Source organism: Nicotiana sylvestris, chromosome 5 (genome assembly GCF_000393655.2).
Source record: "Nicotiana sylvestris chromosome 5, ASM39365v2, whole genome shotgun sequence".
In the NCBI taxonomy this organism is placed as follows: Eukaryota; Viridiplantae; Streptophyta; class Magnoliopsida; order Solanales; family Solanaceae; genus Nicotiana; species Nicotiana sylvestris.
Window position 1 is genome coordinate 84,088,093 of NC_091061.1, and position 12,016 is coordinate 84,100,108.

General features: G+C 40.5%; 1 protein-coding gene across 1 annotated transcript; it reads left to right on the top strand.

Moving 5' to 3' along the window:
* Window positions 1-281: 281 nt before the first annotated feature.
* On the top strand, window positions 282-2,290 carry LOC104217900 (large ribosomal subunit protein eL33y-like). Its single transcript, XM_009768245.2, has 4 exons — window positions 282-423; window positions 502-730; window positions 849-891; window positions 2,004-2,290. Exons 1-3 carry the CDS (start codon window positions 356-358, stop codon window positions 888-890), a joined length of 339 nt encoding a protein of 112 aa, XP_009766547.1. The 5' UTR covers window positions 282-355; the 3' UTR covers window position 891; window positions 2,004-2,290.
* Window positions 2,291-12,016: the final 9,726 nt, after the last annotated feature.

Below are 12,016 nucleotides of genomic sequence, written 5' to 3' on the forward strand. Positions count from 1 at the left end.
GTTACAACATAATATGCTGGAAGTTCATACACAGGTGCACCGATCTCCAGTATATTATGCTGGATCGGTCCCTGTTACAGCAAATAGTGACTATTTTTCAATAATTTTACAAACGCTGGCTATTTTTAAATCACCGGTCCGAAAAACTGCCTAACCCGTGCTATTTTTACTATTTTTGCTCGTCTCCAGCCCACATCTAATTTAAAGCCCAACTACACATGATTGGGCATCCAGCCCATCCACTAGTCACAATATCCAATCATATAAATACATCTCTTTTGCATAAACAAGTCGTCTAGGGTTTAGGTTTCTATATCACAGGCATTTCCGCAGCTCCAATCCCCTTGATTCGAAAATGGTGAAGGGACGCCAAGGAGAACGTGTCAGGCTATACGTCAGGGGAACTGTTCTTGGATACAAAAGGTAAACTTGTCTCTGATTTTTAGATATTGTGATCTATCAAAATTTTACTGTTAAATTTTGTTGTTGTTGTTGGTGTAGGTCGAAATCGAACCAGTATCCAAGTACTTCACTGATTCAGATTGAGGGAGTGAACACTAAGGAAGAGGTGGACTGGTACCTCGGGAAGCGAATGGCCTACGTTTACAAGGCAAAGACAAAGAAGAATAACTCACACTATCGCTGCATTTGGGGTAAAGTTTGTAGGCCCCATGGAAACAGTGGCGTTGTTAGAGCTAAGTTCAAGTCCAATTTGCCTCCTAAGTCCATGGTACATTTTGATTATATATGTTATTCCTTAATGTTATTGAGCTGTTTATGGTATTAGGAGAGGAAACCAATTGTTTTTTTCCAACTGTTGTTTAATTTTGGTTGCCTAATTCTTGCAGGGAGCTAAGGTTAGGGTTTTCATGTACCCAAGCAACATTTAAGGTAACTTCTTTAGCTGTTTGGTCATATGTATTTATCCTTATGTTTAAAAAATTTGTTAAATCATGGATCCATTGAGTTTTGTGCCGTCTATGTTCTATGTTTTGACACAACTTGGGCTTGATATAGTACATTATTGCTTTATAAACAAAGAGTTGTTTAGGAAATTCCCAGCGTCAATGATTGTCTTTGTATCTGCAAATTCCTAGATATGTTTTGGATACAACCTTTTGTCTTTTGGTTGTCTAGCACAAGCCTCTCAGTGTCCAAGATAAGAAAGGATTTGAAGAATCTCTTATAGAACAGTCAGTGAACTATGCTTCAACCCTACTATGTGGTGTTACTACTTATTCGTGAAAATTGCATGTAATTTAGGTTTATCTGGAAGCACAAGTTCATTTCTTGTGAAGCTATTAGTTGGTATTTAAAAATTTGTTTAGTTGATTGCATACCTTAGTTATGACAAATTAAGCTCCTAGATACAGGGAATGGTACATATCATTGCTGTTCTGAATTAGTTCTAGGATTCTTTATTGGCATATTTTCCATCCAAAATAGTTCCAAATTGTTTTGTGGGAAAAGTGGCTTTAAGTGGAAGACCATTTTCAATATACCATGCTTGACTGTGTACAGAAACTTGTTTAAACTGTTAATCCTCAATGCCAGTAGGTGGTGTGTTGAAACATGTTTTCCATAGCATTGTATGTTGCATATGCAAATGAACTTGAGCTTCTTCTTTTTTTTTCTCTCTTAATGATGGTGGTGTCTTGAGCCATCTTTTGCAAATCTTGACTAGTGGGTGCCTGCAACCCCCACTAGTGTAGGTATTGTGCAGCTCCGTACCCCAAGTTTTAGGCAGATGCAAAGAAATCACCTAGTGTTTTTCCCCTCTCTTATTATGATTCGAACTTGATACATGGTTCTCCTCCCACTTCATTGATTTTTCTATTTTGTCAAATTGTTGTGAGTTTGTCCCTTTATTTGAAGGGGAAGTTGCTCTAGCTGTTATTTGGTGACTGAAGTCTTGATCTTGTGACTATTTGCATTTGCTTTTTCTTACATCCTACATCTTGATATTATTTGAAGTTGCTAAACTTGATCTCTTACTTCTGCAGTGGGGTGCTTAGATGTCATGGATGTGGATTGAAGTCATTGGTTGCTTTGGGGGAGGCATTAGTGTCTCATATCAAGGTTTTAAATGATGTAGAATCTTCATCTTTAAAAGTAGTTAGTTAAACTGTAATGTGCTTTGTGGAGTTATTTATATTTGTTTTTATAATTTCCGGGTAATACCAGGGATTAAACATCTGATTAGATGTGGCTAATTTTGCTCATGGAACCTTTTTCTGTACGACTATTCAGCTGTGTCTTTGCTTTAATTATTTTTTTCACCTTCTACCAACTTTTATTGATTTACATTTCCAAATGAATGGCTATGCTTGTTAGAAATTAGTTGATTAAGCTGAAATCATCTTTGAAATTGCCCAGTGTTGGCCTATTTATTAAATACTTTGGTTCAGTTTGTTTTGGACTTGCTTGAATTTTGCTGCAAAGCATTGTCCTCGAGGGGTTTGAGGGATACCTTTAAATGAAATGTGGGGTAATTGAGAGTGTCTCCTATTTTGTCCTTGATGACTCTATATTTGTCGGACTCCTGTTTACTGAAGTTGCATTTGTGCCTCAAGGCTTAAATGCTGTTGAATTGACATCTCACAAGCAGGATTCTGGAAATTAAACTTGTATGAGTGGTGATACAGAACACAAGTCCATAAGTCTGCATAGGCAATGAACCCAGAAACCATTACTTTCTCCATAGGATTTTGTTGGTAACTAATACGTTTTTGTTCACTTTGGATATTATTCCTCCACAAATGAAGGAGAGGTTAAAGCTTTCAGCTGTCTTGGCGGCAACATAGGGTAACAGCTTGCTTCAAAAATGAAAGAAACGATGATTGATAAACAAATTGCAGATAGAAAACATCGACTCCAACTCCAAGTAACCCATGTACTACCACCACGTAAGCCAGCAAATTAGCCTACTCGTTTTATTTTCTGTTTACTTTGGCGTTTACTAAAATACAAGTTCTGCTACGCACATTAAATCTGGCAGACTTCCATTATATGCATAGAAACAACTGGAAAAGCAAATTTGGTTTAACTTTTAGAATTTACTAGTGATATATATCACGAAGAATGGTAAAACTTAGAGGTATTCAAAAAGTCAACAAAGTGGCCCTTTGATTTAAAACTACAAATCTGTGAAGTTGTTCCATGAGACCAACCTGGAGCAGTAAGTTTTTTTTTTAGCAATCCAGTAGGCAAGTGCCTAGAGCTAGATTTTATATATATCTCTCAAAAAAACAAAACAAACTAGTGACAGGAGGTCTTACAATGTGAAAGAAATAAAATTTGACGAATACATATCCCCTATTATCAATGTTGAGCGAGGTGCTCAACAATGATATTACAAAATGTAATCTAGTAAATCCAAAATATGGAGTTATAAAAACTAGCCTTGCTAAGTCACTATTATTTTTTAAAAACTAGTCTTTATCAACTTTATCTTCAAACATAATTATTTTTTAATTTTGACCAAATATTATTCATAGTCAAATAATTGTTTTTTTAAACTACGATTTAACAGAGTACTTTTAAATATTACAAATTTATGAAAAATCTGTTCTTCCCCCCCCCCCCCCCCCCCCGATTTTATTAAATCTTAAATAGGTAGTCTCTCTAAATTTACACCAATAAGTTAGACTCCCTCCGTTTCAATATAGAAGACACATTTTCCTTATTAGTCCGTTCCAAAAAGAATGACATATTTTTATATTTAGAAATAATTTAACTTTAAACTTTTTATTCTATCAACTTTACCCTTAATAAGAAGCCTTTATAGTCACACAAGTATCATGGTCCCACAAAACCTTTATTCCTTAAACTTTTAGCAACACATGTTTCAAAAGACTTGGTATTTCTAACTAAGTCGGAAGGAGGGCTTTGGGCAAAGAGCAACGGTGTTGTGGGTGTCAGTCTTCTAATGTCAGCTCTCTGCCATGCCAATTGATCTCTGCTTGATTAGCCGTAATTGTATGATCGATCTGATGATTGCGACAACAACGGACCCCTTAACTAGATTTTTTACTAATACTAACTAATAGGTTTTCAAAAGTTTTTCCACACAAAGAGGGGAGGAAGTGTTTGCTGCCAACTAGCCAATGAGTGGACATCTGAGCTCAAGGGCATTGTATATAGTTAGAACCGGGCTCGCTTATTGTGTGACCAATCGAGACTGAAACGTGACAGGTTAAAGCTCGATCTTGGCTTATATCAAACCGAGGTACGAAGTTACATTGTTGAGCTCGTGACCCCGGGACTGAACAAGATCGAGACCAAACAAGACAGAGAAATTTGTTGAGCAGAATAACAGAAGGCCGAAATATCCGCGATCGGTTGGAGATCACGGCGAAAAACTTGGCACGTATCAAGGAGAAGCCGATTAGTTAGCAAATCATGAGATTTTTTACCTTGTATAGAATTATATCAAGAGTAGTGCACCCCTACTATATAAAGGGAATCTGATCATTTGTAACAGACATTGTAGCACGTACAAAGAAAGCAATATACTGATCATTTCTAGTTCTTATCATCTTGTTTTTCTGTTCTAACATTAGTTGAGACGTTTCTTGGCTCGAGGGTGATTAAACTCAGAGGCTAAGACTGTTCAATTTGTGTGGTTTGTATTTATTTTCTTAGCGTTAATTTCAATATTAATTCATCTTCTTAATTTGTATTAAGTCATATCCCATATCCTTAAAGTTGCATACAAAATTAATTGTTATCCAATTTTAAAGGCAAACAATTTGGCGCCCACAGTGGGGCTAAGGATAATAGTGTTTACCTGGTACAAACTTTCATAACAAACACTATTTTACACATGTTTTTTGGAGTATCTTTGATTCCGGGACCAAAATGTTGAAATCTTAGTCTGCACCCCTACTCGTTGATAATGATTTCGGCTACCACAGCGAAAATGATAACATAGCACCAGTGAACGACGTACCCTCGGTTGGCCTCGATGGAGTTCCCCATGTAGATCCAATCGATGTCAGCTCACATGTAGCCATCAATGCAAATTTGGCCGTCGATCCCGAGGGCAGCGTGCGTGGGGATGTTCGATCAGCCGCTCAAAGCACTCATAGCGGTGAAGATGGCAAGATCAGCCGGCGGGTGATCTTCGAAATGTTGCAGGCTCAACGGGCAATGATAGCCCAACTCCAAAACAAGAATCACCCACCGAGTAGGATCGAACCCGAGCCGTCCTAGGAAGTTGTCCACAGGGGCAAATCGGTTTCAAGGAAATCGAACGAGAAAGAATTGGAGACCAATCTTGCAATCATGAAGATGCTCGAAGAACTGACAAAACGAATTGAGTCGAGGGAAAGAAGATCGAGGCAAATGACAAGAAGGTGGAAACTTACAACTCCAGGGTCGATCAAATCCCAGGGGCACCACCGATGTTGAAGGGTCTGGACGCTAAAGAGTTCGTGCAAAAACCTTTCCTCCTGAGCGCGGCTCCCAAGCCAATCCCCAAGAAGTTTCGCATGCCTGATATTCCTAAATACAATGGATCGACCGAACCGAACGAGCACGTCACCTTTTACACATGTGCTATCAAAGGGAATGATCTAGAGGATGACAAGATTGAATCTGTCTTGCTAAAGAGATTCGGAGAAATCATGTCAAAAAGAGCTATGATATGATACCACAATTTACCATTTAATTCTATTGAATCATTTGCTATGCTTGCAGATTCTTTTGTAAACGCATATGCCGGAGCCATCAAGGTTGAAATCAGGAAGTCAGACCTTTTCAAGGTAAGGCAGAAGGACAACGAAATGCTCAGAGAATTCGTGTCTCGGTTCCAAATGGAACGGATAGACCTGCTACCGGTCGTTGATGATTGGGTTGTTCAAGCTTTCACCCAAGGACTCAATGTTCGAAACTCAGTGGCTTTGCAACAGTTGAAGCAGAATCTAATAGAATACCCAGATGTTATTTGGGCTGATATGCATAATCGGTATCAATCAAAGATCAGTGTCGAAGACGATCAACTTGGAGCTCCTTCCGGGTCCATTTATCCTATCAGACCCATCGATAGAATCAAGAGGGATATTGACTGAGAACCAAGGTTGAACAGAGATCGATATCAGCCGTAATGGAGGTCATGGGAGCAACAAGTCTTGGCGAAATTCTGCACGAAATGAAAGGAGAAGTGATCGAGGCCAGAGCTCTCGAGGGTTCATGACCAAGAACAGATTCGACAAACCTATCAGACCTAAAGAAGAACCACGATTATCAGAGTACAACTTTAATGTTGATGCAACTGCCATCGTATCAGCTATCGAACGCATCAAAGATACCAAATGGCCTCGGCCTTTACAAACCGATCTATCCCAAAGGGATCCCAACCAAATATGCAAATATCATGGAACCCATGGCCACATAATGGAGGATTTTCGACAATCGAGAGAAGAAGTATCCCGGTTATTCAATAACGGGCACCTTCGAGAATTTCTGAGCGACCGAGCTAAGAATCATTTCAGAAATAGGGATTTTAATAAACAAAAAGAGAAAGACGAACCTCAACATGTCATTCATATGATCATCGGAAGGGTCGAAGTTCCTCAAGGTCCGATGTTAAAGCGCACCAAAGTATTAATCACAAGGGAAAAACGGACCCGAGATTACATAGTAGAAGGAACTTTATCTTTCAACGACGAGGATGCAGAAGGAATCATGCAGCCTCATAATGATGCACTGTTACTATCTGTACTCATGAATAAAACTCGAGTTAAACGTGTGTTAATTGATCTAGGTAGCTCGGCCAACATCATTCGATTGAGGGTCGTAGAGCAACTCGGCATGAGGGATGTGCCCTCAACCCTTCACCAGGTATTAAAATTTCCAAAACCAGAAGGGATCAAAATGATCTACGGGGAGCAACCCATCGCAAAGGAGATGTTTTCCATCGATGAAGTAATTCCGATATCAACACTCCCATCGACAAAGGAGCCAGGTTCGAAAGCAAAACACGAAGCCAAATAGCAATCACCGATGCCGTCCTTGACCCAACCGGACAAGTAGAGGATTGATGAAGATGATGATTACGGGGTTCCTCGATCCTTTATAGTTCCCGATGATTCTGATACTACCAAATAAACGGTCGAAGAGCTGGAATAGGTCGTACTGATCGAACATCTGCCCGATCAGAAGGTATACCTGGGCACAGGGTTAACTCCCGAGCTAAGGAAAAATCTCATTCAATTTCTTATAGATAACATGCATTAATTTGCTTGGTCCCATCTCGATATGATAGATATCCCATCGGAGATCACTACTCACAAGTTGAGCCTGGATCCAAATTCCATCTGGTCAAGCAGAAAAGGAGACCCCAGTTCGAGATCAAGCATGTTTTCATCAAGGACAATTTAACTAAACTCCTTAAAATAGGGTCCATCTGGGAGGTCAAATACCCGGAATGGTTAGCAAACGTAGTAGTAGTCCCTAAAAAAGGGAACAAACTGAGAATGTGTATGGATGATAAAGATTTAAATAAGGCATGCCCCAAAGACTCTTTCCCTTTGCCTAACATCGATCGCATGATCGATGCCACGACCGGCCATGAGATCCCCAGTTTTCTCGATGCCTACTCCAGGTACAACCAAATACGGATGACCCAGATGATCAAGAAAAGACCTCCTTCATCACTAAGTAGGACATATACTACTATAACATAATTCCATTTGGATTAAAAAATGCCAGTGCCACTCTAGTAAATCAAATGTTCGAAGAATAAATAGGAAAATGCATGGAAGTTTACATTGACGATATGTTAATTAAGTCCCTACGAGCACATGACCTTTAAAGCATTTGCAGAAAACCTTCAGTATTTGAAGAAGTACAGCATGAAGCTGAATTAGAAAAGTGCGCGTTCGGAGTCGGATTAGGTAAATTTCTCGGGTTCATGGTGTCCAATCGAGATCAACCCCAACAAGATCAAAACTATCCAGGATATCACGGTAGTGGGTAATGTGAAGGCCGTACAAAGGCTAATCGAGCATATTTCTGCCCTGGGGCGATTCATCTTGAGATCCTTCGATGAGAGCCATCGATTTTTCTCGTTACTGTAGAAGAAAAACAACTTCACATGGACCCCGGAATGCCAACAGGCCTAAAAAGAACTTAAGTGATATCTATCGAGCCTGCCACTACTTCATACACCGAGGGAAGACGAACGATTATACTTGTATTTGGTAGTATCAGAAATAGCGGTAAGTGGAGTCCTAGTTTGAGATGAACAATGTACGCAATTTCTAATTTATTTTGTTAGCAGGATCTTAGGTGAGGCCGAAACTAGATATCCTCACCTAGAAAAGTTGGCTCTCGATTTGCTAAGTGCCTCTAGAAAACTGAAAGCATATTTTCAGTGCCATCATATATGTGTTGTAACAACCTACCAATTACAAAATATAATGCATAAACCTGAACTCTCGGGACGATTGGCCAAATGGGTTGTAGAAATCAGCAGGTACGATATCGAATATCAACCGGGGACAACCATTAAATCTCAAATTTTGGCAGATTTCATGGCCAACATTACACTGGCCCTAATACCCAAAGTCGAAAGAGAGTTGTTGGTAAACTCGGGGATGTCTTCGAGAATCTAGACCCTCTTTACGAATGATGCCTCGAATGCAAAGGGGTCCGGACTTGGCATCGTACTGAAGCCACCCACAGGCGATACCCACAAGTAATATCGTTAGACAGTCTATTAGAATTGTGAAATTGAATAACAACGAGGCCGAATATAAGGCCATGATTGCAGGTTTTGAACTGGCAAAAAGCTTGGGGGCGGAGGTGATCGAAGCTAAGTGTGACTCCCTCCTTGTGGTGAACTAAGTCAACAGAACGTTCGAAGTTAGAAGAACGAATGCAAAGGTACCTAGATAAGTTACAGGTAACATTACATTGGTTCAAAGAGTGGACATTGTAGTACGTGCCTCAAGATCAAAATAGTGAGGCCGATGCCCTTGCAAACTTAGGGTCTTCGTCGAAGACGATGAGCTCAACTCAGGGGCAGTCATATAACTCATAAGGTTGGTAGTGGAAGAAGGTCACGCCGAAATAAACTCCACAAGCTTAACCTGGGATTGGAGAAATAAATACGTAGAGTATTTGAAGACCGGGAAACTTCCCTCAGATCCAAAAGAATCGAGGTCCCTATGCACAAAGGCAACCCAATTCAGCTTGTCCGAGGACGGAACCTTGTTCAGAATAATGTTCAATGGCCCGCTAGAAATATGTCTGGGACCGGGAAATACCGAGTATGTTCTGAGGAAAGTTCACGAGGGCACCTGCGGAAATCATTCAGGCACCGAATCATTGGTTCAAAAGATGATCAGAGCCGGCTATTACTGGATAGATATGGAAAAGGATGCAAAGGAGTTCGTACGAAAATGTGACAAGTGCCAAAGATATGCTCCGGTGATTCACCAACCTGGGGAACTATTGCATTCGGTCTTGTTGCCATAGTCATTCATGAAGTGGGGAATGGATATCGTCGGCCCTCTTCCATGGGAAAAGAGTAAGTCTCAATTTATCTTATTTATGACTAACTATTTTTCTAAGTGGGTTGAAGCACAAGCATACGAGAAGGTCAGGGAGAAGGAAGTTATCGACTTTATTTGGGACCACATCATATGTCGGTTCGGGATGCCATCCGAAATTGTATGTGACAACGGGAAATAATTTATCGGCAGCAAAATGACCAAGTTTCTTGAAGATCATAAGATCAAAAGAATATTATCGACACCTTATCACCCTAGTGGGAATGGATAAGCCTAATAGACCAACAAAACCATAATCCAAAACCTTAAGAAAAGGTTGACCGACTCCAAGGGAAAATGGAAGGAGAACCTACCCGAAGTTCTTTGGGCATATCGCACAACCTCGAAGTCTAGTACCGGGGCTACCCCGTTCTTATTAGTTTATGGCACCGAAGCTCTAATACCGGTCGAAGTTGGGGAACCAAGTATCAGGTTCCAATATGTCACGAAGGAATCAAATGACGAGGCCATGAATACGAGCCTGGAGCTATTGGATGAAAGGCGTGAAGCCACCCTTGTTCGATTGGCCGCCCAAAAGCAACAGATAGATAGGTATTACAATCGAAAGGCCAAACTTTGATACTTCAATATCGTGGAATTAGTACTGAGGAAGGCCGCACTAAATAGCCAAAATTCTAACAAAGGGAAGTTGGGTTCGAATCGGGAAGGACCTTACCAGATTCTCGAGGTCACCGGGAAAGGATCCTATAAGCTCGGAATGATGAACGGATAACAACTACCAAACAATTGGAATGTAACTCACCTAAAATGATATTACTGCTAAGGTACGACCCCATTTAGTTTCCTTTTATTTTCGGACTAAAACATGCAAGTGGTCGACAAGAAGCAACATGAAGTTTTTAGGTCTGAAAGTACGCGTTGCACTCTTTTTTCCTTGGTCCGGTTTTGTTTCAAATGGTTTTTCAGCAAGGTTTTTAACGAGGCAACAATGGATCGTGCTAACTTAGAATTAAAGACCGATCACGAATCGATGTCGAAGATCGCATTAACAGTATCCGAGGTTCCTCTACAATCAACCTTGAATACTGGGGGGCATTACTCTCGGATATACATTACCCTCGGATATCAACTTTAATTTAGCAAGGAAATTACTTTGTAAAAAAAGGGTCTCGATAGGTAGGATTTATTGTAAGGGCCAAATGGTCAAACGAACCGTGCCCACATAGATAGCTTGATCCTTGGCATAAAACATGTACACATGTATAACTGTTTTGCACAAGAATAAAGAGAAGTACTTTCCTTGCAATCATCTTATGTTTTAAAAAATTTCTCTTTACATCCCTTAAAGAATTTCGTACTTCCGATCACCTAAAGGTAACAAGCTCAAGGTCCGTTTATAACCAGAGTTTGAATGATCACTCCCTCACTCGGGAACTGCCGTCCAAAAACAAACTCAAACTGCCCAAGTCACTGGGCCTCGGGGGCATAAAACCTATTAGGCAACCCGTGGATTTTAAAGGCCATGGCCACCCCGCTCGGGGACTGTTATCTTGGTCAAGCCCGGATAGCTAGGGAAAGCAAGTCCAATGGGAAAATCCCGAAATAAAATGTTACGACCATATTAACATGGCTCAGAGATGTCCGAAACCCGTAACAAAAACTAGGCCTTCAAAAAAGAAAATTTATTCATAATCGGTTCTAAAGGCTACCCTCGGCGAACTATAATCTCGGCTACCTACTGTGGGAAAAAGTTTCCGGTGACACCGAACCCCCAAGATGCCTTAAAATGGAGTAATGTAAAGGCGAGGCTTGTTTGAACTTTCGAACATAACCTAAGTTATTTTATGCTAAGGCTTTCGGGCCCTCGTGAATACAAGTAATAAGGCAAGGGGAAAATCTGAAATCCGAAAGGGAAAGAAAGCCTTATATATATATATATATCCAATAATCGTTTTACAAAGGCCAGAATGGCCCGATACAGAAATCTACAATGGCCAAAACGACCTAAAAAGGATGCAAAAAACAAAAAATAAAAACATCTAAAGGCCTAAGTGGATTGGTCCCCATCGGAGGTAGAATCTTCATCCCCGGGATCTTCCCTGCCTTCAGACTCGCTTAAGCTCTTAGAATCTTCCTTGGGAAAAGCCAGTTTCCAAGCCCTTGCTTCTTCAACTTTAGCATTCTCGATTTCAGCTAGTATGTCGAAGTTCTAAGCATGAACTCCCTCGAGGGCTTCCCTTTGAGCTTGCCACATTGCATGCTCCACCATACTTTTAGCCTGCGCCTGAATCTCCTCGATATTAACCTTGAATTGGGCCACTTTAGAATCAGCCTCGGTCTTGGCCACAACAACCTCTGATTTGGCCACCTCGAGTTCCTTGGCCAAATTCTCTTGACTAGAAATAGCCGAGTTTAGATGAGATTAGAGCTCCTCGATCTTTTTGGCTTGCACCAAGATTTTCTTTTTTGCAGCCCAGAGCTGGGGCTCGGCCGAGGCC

Bases quoted from the DNA above. Each gene is read 5' to 3' on its own strand.
- LOC104217900 (XM_009768245.2), top strand. From the start codon at position 356: ATGGTGAAGGGACGCCAAGGAGAACGTGTCAGGCTATACGTCAGGGGA. The intron at 424-501 runs GTAAACTTGTCT...TTGTTGGTGTAG, and splicing joins ACTGTTCTTGGATACAAAAG to GTCGAAATCGAACCAGTATC. The intron at 731-848 runs GTACATTTTGAT...TAATTCTTGCAG, and splicing joins ATTTGCCTCCTAAGTCCATG to GGAGCTAAGGTTAGGGTTTT.